General features: G+C 58.0%; 3 protein-coding genes across 8 annotated transcripts; 2 read left to right on the forward strand and 1 right to left on the reverse strand.

Annotated features, from left to right (window-relative positions):
* The first annotated feature begins 550 nt into the window (after positions 1 to 550).
* On the forward strand, positions 551 to 2419 carry DYNLT4 (dynein light chain Tctex-type 4). 6 transcript variants are annotated; one of them, XM_089300785.1, is made up of 3 exons: positions 551 to 883; positions 1507 to 1555; positions 1657 to 2419. In XM_089300785.1, the coding sequence occupies exon 3, from the start codon at positions 1668 to 1670 to the stop codon at positions 2325 to 2327; it is 660 nt and encodes a 219-aa protein (XP_089156911.1). In that variant the 5' UTR covers positions 551 to 883; positions 1507 to 1555; positions 1657 to 1667; the 3' UTR covers positions 2328 to 2419. The 6 variants fall into 6 exon arrangements, with proteins under 6 accessions (XP_089156911.1, XP_089156909.1, XP_089156908.1 ...); XM_089300783.1 differs by having other exon boundaries at positions 569 to 883; positions 1485 to 1555; XM_089300782.1 differs by lacking the exon at positions 551 to 883 and adding an exon at positions 1056 to 1195 and having other exon boundaries at positions 1485 to 1555.
* Positions 2341 to 7096, reverse strand: PLK3 (polo like kinase 3). The gene is made up of 15 exons (XM_002715146.6): positions 6752 to 7096; positions 6484 to 6591; positions 6284 to 6400; positions 6029 to 6158; positions 5860 to 5947; positions 5014 to 5109; positions 4738 to 4936; positions 4495 to 4621; positions 4267 to 4358; positions 3934 to 4027; positions 3711 to 3794; positions 3459 to 3621; positions 3237 to 3366; positions 2963 to 3076; positions 2341 to 2868 (listed from the first exon to the last, which is right to left on the reverse strand). The coding sequence occupies exons 1-15, from the start codon at positions 6959 to 6961 to the stop codon at positions 2677 to 2679; spliced, it is 1944 nt and encodes a 647-aa protein (XP_002715192.2). The 5' UTR covers positions 6962 to 7096; the 3' UTR covers positions 2341 to 2676.
* Positions 7097 to 16099: 9003 nt separating this feature from the next.
* BEST4 (bestrophin 4) lies at positions 16100 to 21411 on the forward strand. Its single transcript, XM_002715680.6, has 10 exons — positions 16100 to 16159; positions 16537 to 16700; positions 16794 to 16888; positions 17430 to 17663; positions 17854 to 18008; positions 18409 to 18486; positions 19823 to 20011; positions 20128 to 20208; positions 20332 to 20486; positions 20603 to 21411. Exons 2-10 carry the CDS (start codon positions 16549 to 16551, stop codon positions 20871 to 20873), a joined length of 1410 nt encoding a protein of 469 aa, XP_002715726.5. The 5' UTR covers positions 16100 to 16159; positions 16537 to 16548; the 3' UTR covers positions 20874 to 21411.
* Positions 21412 to 24239: the final 2828 nt, after the last annotated feature.

Here is a 24239-nt window from a genome sequence, read left to right on the forward strand (position 1 = left end):
TGGAAACCGGAGCTAGGCCCGGGAAGAGGCCCCGCCCACCTCCCCGCAAGCCCAGGGAAAACTGGCCCGCCTTAAAGCCTTGAAACTGCCCGCCCTCCCAGCCCTCCCTTCCCCACAGGCACACCGGGTCAGGATCCGGCCAGCTCAGCCTGGGAAACCCCCCTCCGTGGGGAAAATCCTCATCTCACAGCCGGCTCTCAGGATGCAGATTTGGCTTTTTGGGGGAGGGGCCATCCTGTTCCTCCAGAGGGGTCAGGTGAGGAGGTGTCAGCGCCTCTGGCATCCCTGCGATGCACTGCTGGCTGGCAAGGGGGAGGCAGTAATCTAGACACTGGAGCACATGAGAGGTGTGGCCAGCTGGGGACCAGTCCCAGGACACTTGGGTCATCAAGGGTCAGGAGACCAGACTCGGGTTCACCATGGAGTCAGGACTGCGTCAGGCCTGGCTCCAACCAGCTGAGCCAATGGCTTCCCCTCCCCCCCACACAGCCCAGAAGTGAGGAAGTCATCCAAGCCCCACCCTAGCTCTGCGCCTGGAGCGGAAATGCTTGTCCTCATTGAGGCTGATGGGGAGAAGATACAACCATGACGCACGCCTTCCTTTCCTGTGGGCCTGGATCATGGATTCCTGAGCAGCCGCCCCCGCAGCCTCCAGGGCTCCCCTTCGGCCAGGCTTCTGCGACTCATTCACATCTTTCAGCCATTCCGCGGGGGAAATGGACAGCTGCTCAGCCCGCAGCAGGAGGTCCCCTTTCCCGCTGGGCCCCTCAAGGCTCCCTGTCGTGGTGGGGTGCTCGAGCCCCAAGCCCATGCAGCTCCCTTCTTCCCCACGGCTCAGTGCCACGCCACGCTCAGCAAGGGCCTGGAGTAACAACGCTCTCAGGTTGTACCAGCAGGACAGGAGGGAGGGGCAGTGGGCGGGAGGAGCGCTTGCCCCAGCAACGTGTGGCAACTCCACAACACAAGCCCTTTTCCTCCTACCTGCCGGTCAGGCCAGCCAGGCGGCTGTGCAGCCAGGAGATAGCTTGGAGGCCAAGGGCTGTGGGTGACTCAGGTGCCCGAGGGAGTTTCGGGAGAAAAGGCCAGAACAGATCTAAAGAGGTGGCGCTCAAGGCAGCAGGTGGAAGGAGCTTCCTGAGTCACCAGCCCCCAGTCTCTTCAGGGGGTGATGGTTGCACCAGCCATCTGAAAGCAGGTAGGGGTGCAGGTAGGATGACTGCACTCAATAACCCTGGAGCTAGAAGAATCTGTGGGCTTCAAAGAATTGGGTCTGTCCATTCCTCCTGTGGAGGGGTCAGGGCACCACTCGCACTGACCAAACCGAGTCAGATGGTGGCTACACTTCCCCTTCTCCCACTAGGTGGGAAGCAGAGAAGGAAGGGTACTTCGGGCTCACCTGCTGACCTCCATAGAGTCCGAGGGACAGTGTGGCTCCAGGTTCACAGTCTGAGCAGCGTCCCTCCCCTCGCTTACGTCCCTAACAGCCCTTAACGCTCTAACACCTAGGAAGCTGCACGGCCCAGCACTGCTTGATCCACTGGTTCCAAAAACACAGGTAAGGAGGGGAAGGGGGACTGAAACCCTTGACATCACGGGTAAAGACGGGGTGGTGGAGAAAGATGGCCACGCCGGCCACCCTAAGTGTGGGTCCTCCAGTCCACAGACCCATGGCTGCCAGGCCTTTGCCCACCGGGTGCCAGGAGGAGGAGACTGCCAAAGACCCCGGGCCGAAACCAGTGGCAGTGAGGCCCCGGGGCCGCCTGCCCAGCATCGATGAGGACCGACCCACAGGTGTTGGCCCAGCTTCCCGCCGTGGCTCCGTGCTGGGCCTAGCCGCCTCCTTCTCACGCCGCAGCTCGCTGGCTGGGCCAGGCACAGGTCCTGGAGGCCGACGACCATCCCTGGGCCCACTGCCCCCTCTCGGCTCACGGGTTGGCTTCTCCGGGTTGCCTCTGGCACCTGCCCGGCGCGTGGCACCCTCGCATCGCAGGGAGCCGGTGCCCGGGGAGCGCTGGGAGGTTGCACGTGCACAACGGGCCCTGGAGGCGGCGCTGGCGGCCAGGCTGCAAAACACCTGCTACTCCGGCACCGAGGCGGGGCGGCTAACGAAGGAGCTCTGCGACCAGGTGCGCGTGCGCCTGCGCGAACTCTGCCCGCCGCGCTACAAGCTGGTGTGCAGCGTGGTGCTGGGGCCACGTGCCGGCCAAGGTGTGCACGTGGTCAGCCGCGCACTCTGGGACGCGGCCCGCGACGGCCTGGCCTCCGCCACTTTCACCAATGCGTCACTCTTCGCCGTGGCCACCGTCCACGGGCTCTACTATGAGTGAATAGGCCTCCAAGTTCTGCAAAAACAGTTTATTGTCCCAGGAGGGCCCCCCCTGGGGCTCACATCCCAATAAATAAATGTTAATAAATAAAAGTGGTCCATAAATAACACCCCCTAGCCGGGGGCTATGGCTCAGGCTTTTGGAGAGAGGCGGGAGTCATCAGGGACAGACCACCCCCAGCTCCAGTAAAGCTGGTCCCTGATTCCCTGGGGGATTCAGCCTAGAGCACCCCCCCCCCCAGTGAGGCACCAAAGGGACAGAAAGGGCCACAAAGGCAAGGGCCAGGGCCATACGGGCACAGGCCTCAGGCTGGACAGTTTGGCTCACGGCCCGCTCTGCAAGTTAGGGCCTAGGCTGGGCTGCGGTCCCTGAGCAGCCGCAGAGCGTAGCGGAGTCGCTGCCGCAGGTCGGGCGAGCAGCCCAGCTGCCGCAGGTGGGAAGCGAGGTAAGTACAAGCACTGCGATTCCGGGCCACAAAGGTTACAAGCAGAGGCTCCCAGCCACTGAGGATCAGCTTGGTGTGGTCCCCGTAGAAGTTCACCTGTGCACAGCAGGGGGACACCGATCAGCGCCTAAGCCCCGGGCCCAGTTTCCACCCCGCAGGTCTTGCCCCCAAATGCAGGTTAGGCTCTTACCTGGACAGTGCCATCACTAAACAGCATGAGCAGGGCCTGATCCGTCTTGACCCACTGCAACAGCAAGGGCGGGGCAGGCACCTCCACCTCTTCCACGCTGGGCAGATCTCCACCCTGAGAGCGGGGGCGGGCAGGTCACGGGGCTGACGTGAGTCGGGCCCCTTCCCCACTGATGCTCCCTAGCCTCGAGCCCGACCCCGCCACCCCCGCCCCAGAGGGGAACCAGAAGGGATGAGGAGGGTCCCTCCGCGGCGCCGTCCCCAAGGCCACACACCTTCATGAGGTGCTGCTCCATGTACGAGGTGAAGTACCGCAGGACGCCCAGCTGCGGCTGCAGGGCCCGGGGCACGGCACCCACGGAGAAGGAGAAGTGCTTTGTGCTCGTGGGGTTGTAGTGCACAGTCCTGGAAGGGTAGAGGCAGAGGTCAGGAACTCGGGAGTGCCCACCAGGGTAAGGACAGCAGCCTGCACACGAGGCACCCCCGGCAGCACTTACTTTCTGTTGGCTGACAAGGCCATGTGAGTGCCATCGTTGAAGAGCACAGCTACGCGGCGGCTGGACAGCTGATACCCAAAGCCAAACTTGTTGGAGTAGTCAACCCACTTGCTGACCCACACAAGAGGCTCCGGCTGGGCCAGAGGGGCCGGGTTCTGTTCCGCTGTCAGAGAGGAGGGCGTTAGGACCTGCTTCTGACTTTCCAGCCAGATAACTCCGGCTACGGTCCCCGGGTACCAGACCCAGCCTTACCTGGGGGCATGAAAGCCACACAGTTTCTCAGGGCACAGAGGGCTGACTCCACCACCGTGGCCACGGTCAGACCTTCTTCAAACCCTGAAAGGAACAAGCAGTAGGGTGTCAGCATTCACCCAACCCCCCACGGATGCGGGCCACGTCTCCCTGTCCGTCCCTTCCCTCTGGCCTTGGGCTCAGCCCCAGCCACTGCTAGCACTTCAAGCTCCAGAGCCCTCACCATCTCCGCTGCTCGCCGGCGTCCCACGGGGGGAGCTGTCTTCACCCGCTGTCTCTACCAGGCTGACGGGAGGTGGGCCAGAAGCTGCTGGAGCCTGGAGGGTTACACAGGGGAAGGGAACGAGCTAGGTCCCCAAATCCAAATCCTTGAGCCCATGGCCCAACCCCGCCCTGGCTCCCAGGGCACCGCAGGTCAGCTCTGCCTGGCTAATGAGACCCAGCCAATTAGGCCACCATGAGGCGAGCTGCTTCCCCAGCCTCTTTTATTCCAGGCTTCCGTGGGCTGCTGGGGTGGGGGTGAGTCAGGGCAACGGCGGCCATGTGAGTTGCTCACCTCGGGCCTGGCATCCTGGTGGCCAATGGATGTGCGCACAAGGCCGCTCACCAAACAGGAGACTTCATCCCGCTCCTCAGGATGGTTCTTGTCTGGGGAAGAAGGCAGCTCCTCAGACTCCCGCCCTGCGCCCCTGCTCCCCGCGGGGTGCCACGCCTGCTCCCTCATGCCCGCGGCCTGTGTGACAAGCCACTCTGTACCCTCAACCTACGGACAGCTCAGACTCACTCTTATTCTTCTTCCTGCCAAAGAGGCTCTTGGTGACTTTGGCAAACAGACTCCTAGCCGGATTGGGGGGTGTCAGGTCTGGGACTGTCACGCAACTGCTGACGGGGAGCCGGTCGGGGGTGTAGCCCTGGAAAGAGGAGCGCCGCCGTGAACAGAGAAAAGAGGCTCCCGGGCCCTGTCCCCCCTCCCCGCCCCTATTTGTCTCTGGGAATGTGGGCTTCGGTGTCTGGGGAACCCACAGACCTTGGTAAAGAAGTCATGGCGCAGGATCTGGTCGATAGAGGGGCGGTCTCGGGGCGAGGCCCGCAGGATGGCGGCCAGGAGCTGCCGGGCAGGCAGTGAGAGGCTGGCGGGCAGCGTGTAGTGAACCTGCTTGATGCAGCGGTACGTCTCCTTCAGGTCAGCCGTCTCAAAGGGGGGGCTCCCACACAGCAGAGTGTACCTGTGGGGCCGGGCAAAGGGTAAGGGGGAGGGCACACCGCACCCCTGTGCCCACCCCCGTCTCTCCCTGGCACTCACATGACACAGCCCAGTGACCACACATCTGCCTCAGGGCCATGACCCTGTCTCAGCAGTACTTCTGGAGCCACATAGTTGGGGGTGCCACAGATGGTCCTGGAAGAAGGTAGGGAGGAGGAGGGGGAGGCTCAGCCCCAGCCCCACAGCCCTCCCTGCCCCCGCTGCGAGTCCAGACAAAGCAGCTGCCTGTCACCAAAGGCCAGAGAACTCCTGCTTGTCCTGGGACAATGGATGCTGGGGACGGCAGCTGAGTCCCCGCCTACTCTCTTGGCCCAGCTGCTCAGCTGCGCTATGGGACAGGCAGAGGCCCTGACCCCCAACTCAGCCCCCTCCTCCACAGAGGGCCTGCTACAGCTCCCTTCCCCTCCCCCACTCCCGTCTGTCAGACACCCTCCTAAGGTCTGCGCCACACACACCAACACCAGCTGTCACATCGCCCGTAAACACTCATCTGCCCCACATGCTACGTGTGTCATGCACGCCCAGTCACAATGGCCACAGGACGTCACGTCCCACCATCCCCACGCTCTCTGTCTCACACATACAGGTCTACACTGGCACCTTCCCCCATCCACACCCAGGGTCAGCCACACACCTCTGAGAGTCCTGGCACCTCAGACGCAGGGCCACCAACCCCCTCTGTGTTTGTCATGCACCTCCCCAGTCACAGCGACCCAGGCTGCCACCTCCACCTTCGCACACAAACAACCCCATTACCCTTTCCTCGTTTACCACCAGCACACACCCGGCCGTCACACTGCCTCCCACGTCCATACGCACAGTCTGCCACACACACTGATCTGTGTCACACACAGACTGTGGCCACCCCTCCCATCAAACACTTACTTCTTCCTCTGCTCTGGCGGTTCCAACCGAGCTGCCAGCCCAAAATCCCCCACCTTGAGTTCCATGTTCTCGGTGATGAAGAAATTTCCTGGACAAGGACAGAGAGGTGTGTCAGAGCCCTCCCTCGCTTCCTCCCCAACCCCCCATCCTTGGGGCCCAGGAGCCTCACCCAGCTTGAGGTCCCGGTGCAAGATGCCTCGCTGGTGCAAGTACTTGAGGCCGGAAAGAATCTGCCGCAGGTAGTAGCGAACCTCCGGCTCCAACAGGGTGTGTCGGGCCTTCCAGATGTGGGCCAGGGACTGCAGAGAGCCACTGTCTTAGCCCACCCCACCCCACCTCCGCCCGCCCCCAGCTCTGAGTCTTAAGACCGCCCCCCCACCCGCCGTCCCCCTGCCCCATCCCCGCCAGAATCACCATTCCTCACCTTTCGACTGCAAAGCTCCAGAAAAATGTATATGTTGTCAGCATCCTCAAAGTGGTGCGAGAAGCGCACGATATGGCGGTGCTGCAGGTCTCGGTGCAGTTCAATCTCGTTCAGGATCTGCGATGGGGGTGCGAGGCGGTCATCCTCCCGAGGTTCCCACGCCACCGACCCCACCCCTCGGCCGCCGGGCCCGGACCCACCTTCTCGCGCTGATGCGGCTTGGCGACACGACTCTGCGGGATGACTTTGACCGCGTAGGCGCTGCCGGTCTCTGTGTCCGTGGCCTCGTAGCAGCGGGCGAAGCCCCCCTATGAGGAGAGGCCATCAGGCCGGGCGCTCCAGGGAAGGCGGATCTGGCCCGCAGGCGTCCCCGCGTCGGGTCACGCGCCCCTACCCCGCCCGACGCCGGAAAAGAGATCGGCGGAGCCCCCTCCACCCCACCCGCATCACGGAGAGCCCCCGACCCACCTTGCCCAACAAGCGGCCTTTGAAGTAGGTGCGGCCGCTGCCCGGGTCGGTGATGAGGCGCCCGGGGTCCGGCGCCGGCCGCCCGGCCAGCATCTCGGGCTCGGGTCTGGGCGAGGCACTCTGAGGCGGCCCGGGTCCGGCGGGGGGCGCGGGCGGGGCGGCCGCACGCGGGAAAGGGCGCGGGGACAGGAAGCCGGCGGCAGGCTCCATGCGGACAGCGCGACGCAGCGCGGCCCCGGCTTGCTCTCCGTTCCGCCCGGCCCCGGCCGCGCGTGGCGCTGCCTGGATTTGCTACGCTGCGCTCGCGCCTGAGGGAGCCCGGCGTTTTTATCAATGAACGCCTGTCCCCACCCCGGCGTCTCGTCACCGACAGCCCCGCCCCTTCCTGGCCGCGAGTCCCGAGAAGCCACGCCCCTTGCCGGCCTTGCGTCACCTAAAAGCTCCTCCTCCTACTCGACGCGCTTCGAGGCCCCGCCTCCCGCCCACCCTGTAAAGCATGCACTACCCTGCCGGTCGCCAGGCAGGTGCCAGTGGCGGGCTAACTGAGGCTTGTCTCCCCGTACACCCCTCCCTGGCCGCGTCCCGCTAAAGGGTCCTCCTTCCTTTCCATATTCTTCGGGGTGGGCACTGAAGTTGCAGTGAGGGGCAGGCATGGGCGGAGTCTCCAGCGGGGATGGAGAGCCTTATTTCTTCCAGGGCCATTTGGTTACCTATAACATCTTTACAAAATGATCAGCTTAAAAAATATCCTGCTGTTGGGGCCTGCATTGTGTCCTGGTGGGTAAAGCCCATAAAGCTTTCCATATGGGCACCAGATATGGGCACCGGTTCCAGTCCCGGCTGCTCCACTTCTGATCCAGCCCTCTGCTAATGGCCTGGGAAAAGCAATGAGAAAATGGCCCAAGTGTTTGGGCCCCTGCCATCCACGAGGGAGACCCGGAAGAAACTCCTGGCTTCACTGTGCTCATCTGGGGAGTGAACAGCAGGAGGAAGATCTCCCTGTCTCTCCTTCTCTCTCTCTAACTCTGACTTCCACATAAATAAATAAATCTCTTTAAAATTAGCCTGCTATAGATTTATTGAATTTAGAGTCTACCTGCTGATTGTCTTGGCAGGGCCAGATCAAATTGCTTCCTGAGCTTAACCACTCACCCCAGGCCGGCAGGGCGTTCCCCACCTGTGATAGGTGGATCACACTGGGACCTTGGATGAGGAGGCTCTAGCTTTCGTCTGGGTGTGTCAGGGCGTGTCACCCACATTACCCTTACAGCATTCAGTACCTAGAGGTCCCACGCCTGGGCCAGGCCAGCCGGGCCAGGCCAGTGCTGCCCCCTGTAGAGAGTGACAGGAATGGCACACTCTGGAGCCGAGCTTGGAAAGTGGAGGGAGACAGAGATCTGGTTCCCTCCCTAAATGGCCACAGCAGCTAGAGCTGGGCCAGGTTGAAGTTGGGAGCAGGAACTCCATCCTGGAGTCTCACATGAGTGGCAGGGGCCCAAGGACTTGGGCCATCCTCAGCTGCCTCTCCAGGTGCACTAGCAGGAAGCTGAATCGGAAATGGAGCAACTGGGATTCCAACCGGCACCCATATGTGATTCTGATGTTACAGGCAGCAGCAGCTGGTCCTGGGGCCGTCTGGAGTCAGACCCCGCTTGGTGCCCACCTTTCCCAGGGCCAGAGACAGAGATGGGGTCTGAACTCCTCTGGAGTGTTCGTGCAATGACCACAGCTCCTCTCAATTCTGTCCTCACCCTGTACCATCCAATCAGTTGCTAAAGTCAACTCAGCCCTCAGGGATTATCGAGGGCACCAGCCAAGTGCCGGGCACTTTCCCAAATAAGACTGGACAGGGTTGCCCCCTCATTTAGTCCACATTCTACGTGATGGAAAAGGGCAATAGGCAGGGACATAAACAGGGTAATTGGAGGTTGTGGAGTGCCGTGAAGGAAGTAAACGGAAGAGTAGCCAGCAAAGTCAACAAATACTGGGTACCCAACTCCTGCCAGGCATCTCCCCAGCGCCTGCGCTGGACCACAGCCTCACCGCCTGGATGATCACCACACACCTTGCTGCCCTTACCTCTGTTTCAACCCCTCCATGTGCTGTTGCAGAAAGCCCACCCAGTCACCCATCAGACCCACAGGGGCCTGTTTCTCCAACCACGTCTGTCACAGCCCTCAAGGGAGACCAGAGCGGCCTGAGGCCTGGAGAAAGACAGTAACATCCAGGAAGCAGGGGGAGGAAGGAATGGCCTGGCGGGCCTTCAGTGTCATGCTCAAGGCAATCGTTTTCTAGGCGGATACGATCGGGATGAGGCTAGGGCAGATCTCTTGGGAAAATGAGGCTGAGGCAAAGGAGCATTTTAAAAGACATATTCAGGCCGGCACAGGGGCTCACTAGGCTAATCCTCCGCTTGTGGGGCTGACACCCCGAGTTCTAGTCCTGGTTAGGGCGCCGGATTCTGTCCCGGTTGCTCCTCTTCCAGTCCAGCTCTCTGCTGTGGCCCGGGAAGGCAATGGAGGATGGCTCAAGTGCTTGGGCCCTGCACCCACAAGGGAGACCAGGAGGAAGCACCTGGCTCCTGTCTTTGGATCAGCACAGCGTGCCGGCCGCAGCGGCCATTTGGGGGGTGAACCAACAGAAGGAAGACCTTTCTGTCTCTCTCTCACTGTCTAACTCTGCCTGTAAAACAAAAAAACAAACAAACATATTTAGGCTTCTTCACAGGATAAGCTGCCACCTGCCACGCCAGCATTCCATATGGGCCCGGGTCCAGTCCTAGCTGCTCCACATCTGATTCAGTTCCTTGCTAATGCGCCTGGCAAAACAGTACAAGATGGCTCAAATCCTTAGGCCTCTGCACCCACATGGGAGACACGTATGAAGCTCGTGGCTCCTGGCTTTGGCCTGACACAACCTCAGCCATTGTGGCCATTTGGATAGTAAACCAGAGGACGGAAGATTCTCTCTCTCTCTCTCTGTAACTCTGCCTTTCAAATAAATAAAATAAATTTTTTTTAAAAATTTAGGGACCAGCACTGTGGTATAGAGGGTAAAGCCACTGCATGTAGTGCCAGCATCCCATATAGGTGCCAGTTCCAGTCCTGGCTGCTCCACCTCCAATCCAGCTCCCTGCTAATGTGCCTGGGAAAGCAGTAGAAAATGGGCCAAGTACTTGGGCCTCTTGTATCCACGTGGGAGATCTGAAGTTCCTGGCTCCTGGCTTCAGTCTGGCCTGGCTCTGGCTGTTGCAACCATTTGGGGAGTGAACCAGCAGATGGAAGATTTCTCTCTCTCTCTAACTCTCTCAAAGATTTATTTATTTATTTGAAAGTCAGTTACACAGAGGAGGAGAGGCAGAAAGAGAGAGGTCTTCCATCCACAGGTTCACTCCTCAATTGGCCGCAACGGCCAGAGCTGCACCGATCCGAAGCCAGGAGCCAGGAGCTTCTTCCAGGTCTCCCACATGGGTGCAGGGGCCCAAGCACTTGGGCCATCTTCTATGGCTTCTATGGCTTTCCCAGGCCATAGCAGAGAGCTGGATTGGAAGAGGAGCAGCTGAGTCTTGAACCGGTGCCCATATGAGTTGTCGGCGCTTCAGGCCAGGACATTAACCTGCTGCGCCACAGTGCCGGCCTCTAAATAAATCTTTTTTAAAAAAGGAGAGAAGAGTTGCTAATGGTTACAGTAGCCCTTTCATAAGTACTGTGTGCCATTCTAGTGCTTTATCCTTCTCTATGCTTAGGTAATATCATCCCCACTTCCTCATGGGGAAATTAAGCACAGAGGTTAAGTGTCTTGCCCAAGGTCACAAAGCTTGATGACCTGGTGACCGTGGTGAAGCCAGTTTGGGGAATCTGGCAGTCTAGCTCCAGACTCCATGCTGTTCTCTGCTCTGTCAGCTTTGAGGTGAGAGAGGGACTGGAGGGCGGGACCTGCGAGGGAGGGAGAGACAGAGCTGGAGGAGGAGAAAGCAGGGTGGGGCAGGTGATTTATGGGCTGCATGGTTCCCTCTCCTGGACCATAAAACCAGGGGCAAGGGGACCTGTTGGCTGGAAGGGGAGATAAGGTGATTCATCAGGGAGGGGCTGGATGGGCTGGGGACCCTGCCCTGACTCAGACAGAGGCGTCAGGTCCTGCTCCTCTGTCCCTGGCTCTGTGGGAAATCCAGAGTGCTGCCAACAGGCGGAGGGGTGGAGACCACAGATGGGGGTGGGGCAGGGTGCAATGCAGCCATCTGGGTGGCCCTGGGAGAGCTGTTAGGGAGACACGGTCACCCCAGAACACTCTAAGAAGCTAAGCATCAGGGCTTGGGAAGAAGCTTCATGGCCATGTGGGTGAGACTCAGAGCTGTGATCCCATATGGTCACTGGTTCAAGTCCCAGCTGCTCCACTTACGATCCAGCTCTCTGCTAATGCACCTGGGAAAGCAGCAGATGACCCAAGTGCTTGGGCCTCTGTGCCCACGTGGAGACCCTGAGGAAGCTCCTGGTTCTTGGCTTTGGACTGGCCCAGCCCCAGTCGATGCAGCCATTTGGGGAGTGAACCAGTGGATGGACGATCTCTGTCTGTCTCTCCAGAACTCTCTGTAACTCTGCCTTTCAAATAAATAAATGCATCTTTTTAAATAAGTTAGTGGAAAATGGAATTTTAAAAAATTCATTTGGGTGTAAAAATTTTCAAAATTCATGCATATGAGAGCTCTTTAAAAAAGAAAAAAAGAGAAGGGGAGCGCAATGAGACGGAGAGAAGGAGAAGGGAAGGAGCTTGCCTGTTCCAGCCCCGCCAGCCTCACTGAGATGATCAGACCCAGCGCTGTCGCAAAGCATCTCACAGGCCGGAGGGAGAACTCCCGGTCAGCACCGCTCACGGCCGTGTGGCTGATGGCTGCAATGGAGGAAACCTGGAGGGCTCCGAGGAGTGACCTGAGGGAGTTCATCCCAGGTTCCCGGAGGCTGCTCTGGACTTGAATGGAGCCATTGAAGATGCAGTTAAAGCCCTGGCCTGTGGCGCCGGCATCCCATATGGGTGCTGGTTCTAGCCCCGGCTGCTCCTCTTCCAATCCAGCTCCCTGCTAATGCGCCTCAGAAGGCACCGGAAGATGGCCCAAGCCCTTGGTCTCCTGCACCCATGTGAGAGAACCAGAAGACACTCCTGGCTGCTGGCTTCAGATCAGCCCAGCTCTGGCCATTGCAGCCACCTGGGGAGTGAACCAGTGGTTGGAAGACCTCTCTTTCCATGTCTCTACCGCTCTCTGAAACTCTGTCTTTCAAATAAATAAAATAAATCCTTTTTTAAAAAATGCACTGGGTCAGAGGCTGGTGACCGGGGTAGAGGTGGCGGAGTCCCGCCCCTCCTGGGATTTTACAGATGACCTCAGCACTGGGAGGAACAGGAGCTACTCAGTTCTTTTCCCACTTTCAGATTCTACTTCTTTTTAAAAATTTGTCTTGGGACCAGTGTTATGGTGCAGATGTTTATACTGTCTCTCTCTCTCTCTTTTTTTTTTTTCTTTTTTTTTTTTTTGGACAGGCAGAGTGGACAGTGAGAGAGAGAGGCAGAGAGAAAGGTCTTCTTTTTGCCGTTGGTTCACCCTCCAATGGCCGCCATGGCCAGCGCGCTGTGGCTGGCGCACCGTGCTGATCTGAAGGCAGGAGCCAGGTGTCTCTCCTGGTCTTCCATGGGGTGCAGGGTCCAAGGACTTGGGCCATCCTCCACTGCCTTCCCGGGCCACAGCAGGGAGCTGGCCTGGAAGAGGGGCAACCGGGACAGAATCCAGCGCCCCGACCGGGACTAGAACCCGGTGTGCCGGCGCCGCAAGGCAGAGGATTAGCCTAATGACCCGTGGCGCCGGCCTAAACTTTCTCTTGCAAGGCTGGCATCCCATATTGGAGCACCATTTTGAGTCCTGGCTGCACTGCTTCTGATCCAGCTTCTTGATCATGCACCTGGGAAGGCATGGAAGATGGTATAAGTGCTTGGGCTCCTGCCACCCATGTGGGACATCAGGATGGAGTTCCTGGCTCCTGCTTGCAGCTTCACTCAGACCTGGCTGTTGCAGCCATTTGGGGAGTAAACCAGCAGATAAAAGATCTCTTTCACTCCCTGTTTCTCCCTCTCTCTGTTGCTCTGCCTTTCATATTAATAAATAAATCTTTTTTTTAACGGGCTGGGGTGAGAGAGGGAGATCAATCTTCCATCCACTGGTTCACTCCCCAGAGTTCACTCCACTCTGGCCACAATGGCCAGAGCTGGGCTGATCTGGAGCCAGGAGCCAGGAGCTTCTTCCAGATCTCCCACATGGGTGCAGGAGCCCAAGCACTTGGGCCATCTTCTGCTTTCTCAGGCCATAGCAGAGAGCCAGATTGGAAGACCAGTTGGGACTAGAACCAGCGCCCATATGGGATGCTGACACCACAGGTCGGGGATTAACCTATTGTGCCATAGCACCAGCCTCAATAAATAAATCTTTTTTTTTTAATTTTTTTTTTTTTTTTTGACAGGCAGAGTGGACAGTGAGAGAGAGAGACAGAGAGAAAGGTCTTCCTTTGCCGTTGGTTCACCCTCCAATGGCCGCCGCGGCCGGCGCGCTGCGGCCGGTGCACCGCGCTGATCCGATGGCAGGAGCCAGGAGCCAGGTGCTTTTCCTGGTCTCCCATGGGCGCAGGGCCCAAGCACCTGGGTCATCCTCCACTGCACTCCCTGGCCACAGCAGAGAGCTGGCCTGGAAGAGGGGCAACCGGGACAGAATCCGGCGCCCCGACCGGGACTAGAACCCGGTGTGCCGGCGCCGCAAGGCGGAGGATCAGCCTAGTGAGCCGCGGCGCCGGCTATATTAAATAAATCTTTAAAAAATTTTTTTTCGGGGCCAGTGCTGTGGAATAGCAGGTAAAAACCACCTCCTGAGCCGGCGCCGTGGCTCAATAGGCTAATCCTCCACCTTGCGGCGCCGGCACACCGGATTCTAGTCCCGGTCGGGGCGCCGGATTCTGTCCCGGTTGCCCCTCTTCCAGGCCAGCTCTCTGCTATGGCCAGGGAGTGCAGTGGAGGATGGCCCAGGTGCTTGGGCCCTGCACCCCATGGGAGACCAGGAAAAAGCACCTGGCTCCTGGCTCCTGCCATCGGATCAGCGCGCTGCGCCGGCTGCAGCGGCGGCCATTGGAGGGTGAACCAACGGCAAGGGAAGACCTGTCTCTCTCTCTCACTGTCCACTCTGCCTATCAAAAAATAAAAATAAAAATAAAAAAAAATAAAAAAAAATAAAAAAAAAAAACCACCTCCTGCCGTACTGGCACCATAAGGGCGCCAGCTCAAATCCCGGCTACTCTACTTCTGATCCAGCTCTCTGCTGTGGCCTGGGAAAGCAGTAGAAGATGGTCCAAGTCCTTGGGTCCCTGCACCCACGTGGAGGATCTGGAAGAAGCTCCTGTCTCCTGGCTTTGGATCAGCTCAGCTCAAGCTATTGCAGCTGTTGGGAAGTGAACCAGCAGATGGAAGACCTCTCTCTCTCTCTCTCTCTTCTCTGACTTTGCCTTTCTGTAGCTCTGCATTTCAAATAAATGAACTAATCTTTAATTATTATTTTTTTTGTCGAGGCTGTCACTGTGGCATAGTGGCTTAGCCACTCCACCTGTGACACCATATGTGCACTGATTTGTGTCCCAACTGCTCCTCTTCTGACCCAGCTCTCTGCTTATGGCCTAGGAAAGCAGTGGAAGATGGCCCAAGTGCTTGGGCCCCTGCACCCATGTGGGAGACCTGGAAGAAGCTCCTGGCTCCTGGCTTTGGATCGGCACAGCTCTGACCATGGTGGCCATTTTAGGGAGCGAACCAACAGAAGGAAGATCTCTCTGTCTCTCTCTCTGTAACTAGCAGCCTCTCAAATAAATAAATTACATCTTTAAAAATTGTTTTTATCTTTTTTTAAAAAATTTATTTTATTTATTTGAAAGACAGAGTTACAGAGAGGGATAGAGACAGAGAGAGGTCTTCCATCCGCTGGTTCATTCCTCAGATGGCCACAATGGCCGGAGCTGCACCAATCCGAAGCCAGGAGACAGGAGCTTCTTCCAGGTCTCCCACGTGGGTGCAGGGGCCCAAGGACTTGGGCCATCTTCTACTGCTTTCCCAGGCCATAGCAGAGAGCTGGATCAGAAGAGGGGCAGCCGGGCCTAGAACCGGTGCCCATACGGGATGCCAGCGCTTCAGGCCAGGGCTTTAACCCGCTGCGCCACAGTTCTGGCCCCTTGTTTTTGTCTAAAAATTTATTTTATTTATTTATTTGAGAGGGAGAGAGAGAGAGGGAAATCTCCCATCTGCTAGTTCACTCCCCAGATGCTTGAAATAGCTGGAGCTGGGCCAGGCCAAAGCCGAGAGCCAGGAACTCTGTCCAGGCCTCCCAAATGGGAGACAGGACCCCAAGTACTTGAGCCATCACCTGTTGCCTCCCAGGGTGCACATTATGAGTAAGAAGCTGGAATCAGGAACTGAGTCGGCACTCAAACCCAGGTACCCTGACCAATGTGAGATGCAGGCGTCTTAACCTCCAGGCCAAATCTTTGCCTCAGGCTCTACTTCTACTCTTATCAGTACTTTGACATGATTTCTTCCAACAGATTAAGAAACTGAGGTCTAGACATAGAAGTCATCAGTTTCCTGAGCACTCCAAGTTGTCAAAACTGGACACAAGGCTTCAAGTGGTCTGCATCCATGCCCTGAGTTCCCAGGTCTGTGGCTTTGCTAGCCCTGTGGCATGGTGATGGGGGCGGGGCTTCCTCAGGACCCTGGGAACATGAACTAGAAGCTTGGCGCTGTGGCCAGTGCACACGACCCTGGCCCCAGAGCTGGAGCCTTGGCCAGGCCCCCTTGGGCCACTTGTTGCCTTGGAAGCCCCTCAGCTTTGGTTTGAATCCTGCCTCCAATAGGTCTCCACTGTACCTCACGGGACGTCATTTCCTGCTGGGATGCTCATCTGTAAGACGGGATGCCTCCTAGGGCTGTGCTGAGGATAAGGATGATACAGCAGGGTCCTTGGCACCACGCCTGTCACGTGGCCAGTGCTGGGTCATCAGCACAGCTGGCATTATAACAGCTCACCATCCATCTGTGTTCTCACCTGGAGCTTGGGACATGAAGCCTTGTCACCCCAGCTTGAAGGACACGGTGTTGCCTGTGTGAGCTGTGGAGTCAGTGCAGGTGGCACTTTTGCCACTCAAAGGACAGCCCAGCCCTGCTTGAATAGGGACCCACACCCAGTTCCCAGGACCAGGGGAAGCTGGGTGACAGCCTTAATCAATCCATCATTGATAGCCTCTGTCCAGCCTAACTTTATGGACCCAGGAGGTACTTAAGTTTGGGACGTGAAGGCCAGCCCAGGTCTTTCACAGCGCGGGCTGCAGCTCAGAGCAGGTAGGCTTGTATGGGGTGGGCGTGTGTGTGCCCCTGGGCTGTGGGAGAATAGACAATCGGCCTCCAGAGCAAGGTCCCACGGAACAGGGGTGAGTCTGGGCTGGAGTCGGGGCTGTTGTCCTCAGCAGCTCAGGACATGGCTACCCCTGGGTGTGCAGGTGGAAGGGGAACTTGGGGAAGCTCAGGCACGAGGTCTCAGCTCTGCTTTGCCCTGCTCAGTCCTGGCTTACTGTGGACAAGGTGTTCTGCAGGGGATCCAGGGTGCTCTGTCTGCTCTGCTGACTTGGGGTGGAAGCTGGGGTGTGCATGACCCAGCTTGCCTGGTGATGGCAAGGCAAGCTAAGGAGACGGATGGCGCTTGTGACTTTCTGCCCCAGGCCCCCAGCACCATGACGGTTTCATATACACTCAAAGTGGCGGAGGCCCGCTTCGGTGGCTTCTCTGGCCTGCTGCTCCGATGGAGGGGAAGCATCTACAAGCTCCTGTACAAGGAGTTCCTACTGTTCATGGCCCTGTACGCAGTGCTCAGCATCACGTACCGGTAAGGGCGGGGCACAGGGCTAGCTGGCGGGGGGGACGAGGCTGCCCACCTCCCTCCTACCCAGGCTGACCTAACCTCCCCTCCCCTCCCCAGGCTGCTGCTGACCCAGGAGCAGAGGCAGGTGTATGCGCAGGTGGCCCGATACTGCAACCGCTCCGCAGACCTCATCCCCCTGTCCTTTGTCCTGGGTAAGCCCCCCTGCTGGCTTGCCCTGAGAGCCCCCTCCCGTCCTTCCTGACCTTTGGGTTGAGCTGGCCGCTCTGAGGGTCAGAATGACTCAGCCGAGCAGCCAAGCAGGCGCTGGAGCTGGGTGCCCGGTCCAGGGCTTCCTGCCTATCGCTGGCTGGACTCTCAGGCCACACAAGGCACAAGACACACGCTGGGCTGATGACCTCACTCTGGGTACTGGAGGGGAGCTGCAGAGAGGTGACAGACCCCTCCCCCACATCGTGGGAGGCAGGTCTCCGAGTTAACCATTATCTGGCCTTGAACTCCCACTTCCCTTCTGCCAGGGGAAGTTCACACTCATCCCTTCTGATCTGGCCTGGCACGAAAGGGCGGGCGGTGTGACCAGAGGAAGAGGTCCCAGTGGAGCTTGTCCCACCCCCACCCCACCCCCTTCTTGGCTTGGACCTGCCCCCGGGCTGCGGGCTCCCGACCAGGGCATTCTGACACCCCTGCCCTTCATGCTCCCTTCCTGGCCCCACAACCGAAACGGCGCCCCGCCAGGCTTCTACGTGACTCTGGTGGTGAACCGCTGGTGGTCTCAGTACACAAGCATCCCGCTGCCGGACCAGCTGATGTGCGTCATCTCGGCCAGCGTGCACGGCGTGGACCAGCGCGGCCGCCTGCTGCGCCGCACCCTCATCCGCTACGCCAACCTGGCGTCCGTGCTGGTGCTGCGCTCCGTCAGCACCCGCGTGCTCAAGCGCTTCCCCACCATGGAGCACGTGGTGGACGCAGGTACGCAGCGCTGGCGGAGCCCTGGAGCTGAGGCCTCCCGGGCAAGGGGAGGGTTTGAGCCCATCCGGCCAGGAGGCGCTCTTGGGATCTCCAGCGGCGAGTCTGGCCCCGTGGGTGTCTGCCAAGAGAGGGGAGCCGCTGGCGCTGGCGGCAGAGGACACATCTGCACCCATCCACGTGCCTCGTGCAGGTTTCATGTCCCAGGAAGAGAGGAAAAAGTTTGAGAGCCTGAAATCTGACTTCAACAAGTACTGGGTCCCCTGCGTCTGGTTCACCAACCTGGCAGCCCAGGCCCGGAAGGATGGGCGAATCCGAGACGACATTGCTCTGTGCCTGCTTCTGGAAGTGAGTCCACCTAGCGCCCGGCCCCTCTGCCCTCTCCTAGCTTTGCAAAGGACTAACAGTTTTAGTACTTACGCTTACACGGTGCCAACTATGTAGCACACACTTTTGGATGCACTGTACCCTTATTGATTAATTTAACCCTCACAATGATCCTTGAGCTAGATAATAGATACTATTATCACCCCCTTTCACAGATGAGGAAAGCGAGGCCCAGGCCACTGACAATCTGGCTCCCGGGTCTGTGCGTGCGATCGATCGTGTGCTGAATGCCCATCTCAGACCCAGCAATCACACCTCAGAGCGGATGGGCCTCCAGGCCCGAGCTGCACCCAGCTGTGCCAGGTGCCCTGTTCCCTTCCCATTCTCCCCTGCTGACTTCCTCTTCCTGCTCTCCCACCAGGAGCTGAACAAGTACCGGGCCAAGTGCAGCATGCTCTTCCACTACGACTGGATCAGCATCCCCCTCGTCTACACCCAAGTAACTGCCTCTCACCTCCCCAGGCCCAGTGCGTCCTGCATGCCCTGGGCTGTGTGTGAGACTGAGAATTAGATAGGGTATTTGCCCTGGGTCAGTTCAGTCCCATAAGGCACTGGACAGTCAAGGCATCAACATCAAAATCTTCCTCTACCCCCAGCAAGTTGACGCTATTCCCCACAGGTGCTGCTGCATCCTGTTATATGTTGTGGGTTTTTGGTTTTGTTTTCATTTGAGAGGCAGAGAGAGCTCCCATCTGCTGGTTCACTCCCTCAAATGCCTGCAATGGGCCCCAGCAGGGGCCAAAACTGGGAGCTGGGAATGCAATTCAGGTTGCCCACGTTGTCGCTAAGAACCCAAGTACTGGAGCCATCGCTGTTGCCTCCCAGGGTCTGCCTTAGCAGGAAGGGAGTCAGGAGCCAGAAGTGGGGGCTGGCATTGTGGTGCCGCAGATTGAGCCACTGCTTGCTCCGCTGGCATCCCATTCTGGGGCTCTGGTTCGGCCCCAGATGCTCTGCTTCCCATCCAGCCTCCTATTAATGCCCCTTGAAAGGCAGTGGAGGCTGGCGCCGCAGCTCACTAGGCTAATCCTCCGCCTTGCGGCGCCGGCACACCGGGTTCTAGTCCCGGTCGGGGCACCAGATTCTGTCCCGGTTGGTTGCCCCTCTTCCAGGCCAGCTCTCTGCTATGGCCAGGAAATGCAGTGGAGGATGGCCCAAGTGCTTGGGTCCTGCACCTGTGTGGGAAACCAGGAAAAGCACTTGGCTCCTGCCTTCGGATCAGCGCAGTGCGCGGCTGCAGTGCGCCGGCCGCGGCAGCCATTGGAGGGTGAACCAACGGCAAAGGAAGACCTTTCTCTCTCTCTCACTGTCTACTCTGCCTGTCAAAAAAAATAAATAAAAAAAAAAAAAAAAAAAAAGGCAGCGGAAATGGTACAAGTGCTTGGGCTCCTGACACCCACATGGGAGACCAGGGTGGAGTTTCTGGCTCCTGGCTTCAGCCTGGCTCAGACATGGCTGTTGTAGGCATTTAGGGAGTAAACCAACAGATGGAAGCTACCTTTCTCTTTTGCCTGACTCTCCCTCACTCTATCGTTTTGGCTTTCAAATAAGTAAGTAAATCTGTTTTTCTTAAGAAGCCAGAAATGGACATCAAACTCAGGCATTCCAGTATAGGACACAGGCATCCTAACTAGCGGCTTAATCAACCGCTTAGCCAAATGCCTATCCCCGTTACCTGTTCAGCTACTTGTCTGCCTGCCCCCAGGTCCTCAGAGCAGGGATGGCATTTCTGTCTGTCCCACTGCATCATACTCGGAGCCTGCCTCTCCCTTCCCCAGGTGGTGACCATAGCCGTATATTCCTTCTTTGGTCTGTCCCTGGTTGGCCGCCAGTTTCTGGAGCCAGAGACAGGGGCTGCCAAACCTCAGGAGCCAGGCCAGCAGGCAGGGCCAACCCTGGGAGACCCGGATATGTACGTGCCTCTCACCACTCTGCTGCAGTTCTTCTTCTATGCTGGATGGCTCAAGGTAGCACTTGGGATGGTGGCCCACTCTGTAGACACACGGGCACAGGGCCCACCCCCAACCTTGGGGGATGAACGTGGGGCCTGACGCAGACGCATCCCTGTCCCTGCAAACCACAGGTGGCTGAACAGATCATCAACCCCTTTGGTGAAGATGATGATGACTTTGAGACCAACCAGCTCATAGACCGCAACCTGCAGGTGAGGGCTGCTGGATCTGTCAAAGGTCTGGAGCAGCTCCTTGGCTGTCTCTCCCTGCCAGCTCTGTGTAGGTGTGCACAGGAAAGCCCTTGTGAACCGCCGCGTGCCCCTCTGCTGGCCCAGGTGTCTCTGCTGTCTGTGGACGACATGTACCAGAACCTGCCCCCAGCCGAGAAGGACCCCTACTGGGACGAGGACCAACCGCAGCCTCCCTACACTGTGGCCACGGCGGCCGAGACCTTGCGGCCCTCCTTCCTGGGCTCCACCTTCAACCTGCGGTGAGCGCTCCGCGCTGGCCTAAGCTGCCCGGGGCCCCTCACCTCCTGGGGCACTAGTGACTGGGTCCCTCCTGTGGCGGGAGCCCGTCTCGCTCAGTCCGCTCTCTCGTCCGCAGCATGAGCGACGACCCTGAGCAGAGCCTGCAGGTGGAGGCGTCGCCGGCGTGCGCTCGGCCCGCCACGCAGACCCCATTGCTTGGTCGCTTCCTGGGCGCAGGAGCGCCCTCCCCGGCCATCAGCCTCCGAAACTTCGGCCGGGCGCGAGGCGCTCCTCGGACCCCGCACCTGCTACGCTTCCGGGTAGAGGAGAGCGGCGACCTGGAGGCCCCTGACCGCATCGAGGAGGAGGAGGCGGCTGAGTCCGGAGAGGAGACCCCGGAGCCCTGAGGGCCGCCCAGTCCGCTTCCCTCCACCTTCGGGGCAGCTCTTCCTGTGTGCCTTCAGGGCCGCCAGAGGCAGGGCTGGGGTGTGTCCGCTTTGGTGGGAGAAGGCAGGATGGGATCCTTGGAGGAGGTGAAGCCAGGACCAGAGGCCTGGGCAGGCACGGAAGACTAGAGCCCAGGCCGCAGCTCGCTCCCTCGGCAGCTGGGCACCCGGTGATTCTCTGAAGGTCCGCGGAGAGGCTGGGCACCCCCCCTCAGCCTTTCTGAGGTGGCGGATTTGGGATGGCGCTTACGATTTTCCTCTGTATCAATTTCTCTGGTGGGGCCGCACTGTGGTGGAGTTCCGGCTGCTCTCTGCTATGGTCTGGGAAAGCAACAGAAAATAGCCCAAGAGCTTGGGCCTCTACACCCACGTTGGGGACCGGGTAGAAGCTCCTGGCTTTGGACTGGGCCAGCTTCCGCCATTGTGGCCATTTGGGGAGTGAACCAGCAGATGTTAGACACCTCTCTGCCTCTCAAGTAAATAATAATAATAACCAATGCCTGGAATATGCACCTTCCTCATCCTGATAACCTCACAAGACTGGTCAGTGTGTGCTGGGGGACTTTTGCTTTATCTGTAATGGTCAAGGTTTTTTTTTTTTCCAATGAGAATATATTCATTTATCACTGTTTAAAGCAGGGGTGAGGGGATGGAGAGAGAGGAAGGGGCGGCGCTGTGGCCTAGCAGGTAAAGCAACTGTCTGGGGCAGTGGCATCCCGTATGGGCTCCCGGCTCCTCCGGTTGATTCCTGGCTTCCTCACTTGCGATCCAGCTCCCTGCCATTGTGCCTGGAAGAGTAGCTGGAGGATAGCCCAGGTACTTGGGCCCCTGCACCTACACAGGAGGCCCGGAAGCAGGTCCTGCTCATGAACCAGCAGATGGGAGCTCTGTGACTCCACCTTGAAAAAAACTGAATCTGCAGGGCCAGCATCCCATACGGGTATGGGTTCAAGCCTTGCCTGCTCCACTTCCATCCAGCTCCTTAATGGTCTAGGAAAAGCAGTGGCAAAAGGCCCAGATGTTTGGGCCCCTGCAACTATATGGGAGACCTGGTTGAAGCTCTTGGCTCCTAGATTCGGCCTGGCAGTCCTGGCCATTGTGGTCACTATCCTCTTTCAAATGGCAGGCATATGCTACCCTTCCCATAGTTTCACGATTTCTCCACTCCCACCAACCGAAAGGCCAGAGGGGCGCTTAAGAGGTGGATGCACAGCGGGTTTGCACTCTGGGAGGACTGAGACTAATGCTGGCTCTGCCTGGTATTTGTGACCACGGGGTCCTGTACATTTCTAAGCCCGTTTCCATGTCGGTAACCAAACAGTAGACCTCCACAGTGATGACCATCCAGGCAGAGGGCATTTCTGTTTTTGTTTTTTTTTTTTCCTAGCAGGTTTTATGCTCAAATTAGAAAACATAAGTATAGGGAGGCCAGTGCTGTGGCATAGTGGGTAAAGCTGCCACCCGCAGTGCCAGCATCCCACATGGGCGCCGGGTTCTAGTCCCAGCTGCTCTATTTCCGATCCAGCTCTCTGCTATGGCCTGGGAAGGCAGTGGAAGATGGCCTAAGTCGTTGGGCCCCTGCACTGGTGTGGGAGACCTGTAGGAGGATCTTCGGATTGGTGCAGCTCCAGCCATTGCGACCAGCTGGGGAGTGAACCAGTGGATGGGAGACCCCTCTAACTCTGCCTTTCAAATATTTAGGCAGAGAGATTGAGAGGTGTTCCACCAGCTGATTCACTCCCCAACTGGCCTCAACTGCCAGAGCTGCACCAATCTGAAGCCAGAGCCTCTTCTGGGTCTCCCACACCAGCACAGGGGTCCAAGGACTTGAGCTATCTTCTACTGCTTTCCCAGTTGATAGTGGAGAGCTGGAGCAGAAGTGCAGCAGCTGAGACTTGAACTGGTGCCCATGTGGGATGCCAGCACTGCAGGTGGCAGCTTTACCCATTATGCCACAGCACTGGCCCCAAATAAATCTTAAATCTTACCACAAAAATGAGCTAACACTATGATGGCGAATGAAGATCAGAGTGTGGGAAACAGGGCCCAGGTCTCCCTATAGCCGGTGAAGGTTAGGTTGTGTTGGTCCTTAAGGATAGCTTCTAAACTCAGGAAAAGCAGTGGAAAATGGCCCAAGTGCTTGGACTCCTGTAACTACTTGGGAGACCCAGAAGCTCCTAGCTTTGGATCAGCTCTGCTCTACTGTGGCCATTTGGGGAGTGAACACTGGATGAACACCCCTCCCGTAACTGATTTTCAGACCACTTATGAGCCAAAGTTAAAAACTTAACCAAGGTGGGGCATCTCATGTTAGCATGTCAGTTTGAGTCCAGCTGCTGTTTTTGATCCAGCACCCAGCTGATGCACCTGGGAAGCAGTAGGGAATGGCTCAAGCACTGGGGTTCCTGCCACCTGTGTGGGACACCCAGATGAGGCTCCTGACCTTGGCTAGCCTCTACTGTTGGGGCCAGTCTGCAAAGTGAATCCACAAATAGATCTGTCATTCTGCCTTTTTAAATAAATCTCAAGGTAAATAAAAACCTAACCAGTGGTGCCAGCAATCCTACACAGCAGGTTAGGCTGCCCCTTGCAAAGCTCCAGGGAAGCCCATCTGGGTAGCAGGGGACCAAGTATTTGGGCCATCTTCTACTTTCTCCAGCACATCAGTAGAGAGCTGGATTGGAAGTGGAGCAACAGCCTTGAACAGGCATACATGCAGGGCTTAACCCACTGTACAACACCAGCCCCAAGATCTCCTACATGGGTGGCAGAGTTACACATTTGGGCCACTTTCCTGTGCTTCCCTATGCACATTAACACAGAACTGGACTGTAAGTGGAGCAGCCAGGATCTGAGCTGGTACTGATAGCTACTATGTGGGACACTGGGGGACCCCATGTCACAGTGCCAGCTCAAGTCCCTGCTGCTCTGCTTCCAAACCACCTTCCTGCTGTGAATCCTGATAGGCAGAAGATGGTGGCTCGAGTGCTTGCATCCCTGTCATCATGTGGGAAAACTGGATGGACTTCCTGGCTCTGGCTTTGGCCCTGGCCCAGCCCCTGCTGTTGCAGCCTTGTGGGGGAGCTAACTACCATATGGACTGTTACTCCACCTTTCAAGTAGATGAAAAAAAAAAAATATATATATATTGTTGGGAGGGCTCTCATAAGCCTGCTGGGCATGCATCCCACAGCCCTGCTCCCACTGTAATCCAGGGAGAAATATCCTCCCCACCGTGCAGACCCCGCCCACACTAACAGTAAGTATGGCCCACAGGAGATAGAGCTGAGGCCAAAGGGGACTCCAGAGTGGGCCGGGACTGGGGCA

Source organism: Oryctolagus cuniculus, chromosome 7 (assembly GCF_051225735.1).
Source record: "Oryctolagus cuniculus isolate XC-2025 breed Fujian yellow rabbit chromosome 7, ASM5122573v1, whole genome shotgun sequence".
NCBI lineage: Eukaryota > Metazoa > Chordata > Mammalia > Lagomorpha > Leporidae > Oryctolagus > Oryctolagus cuniculus.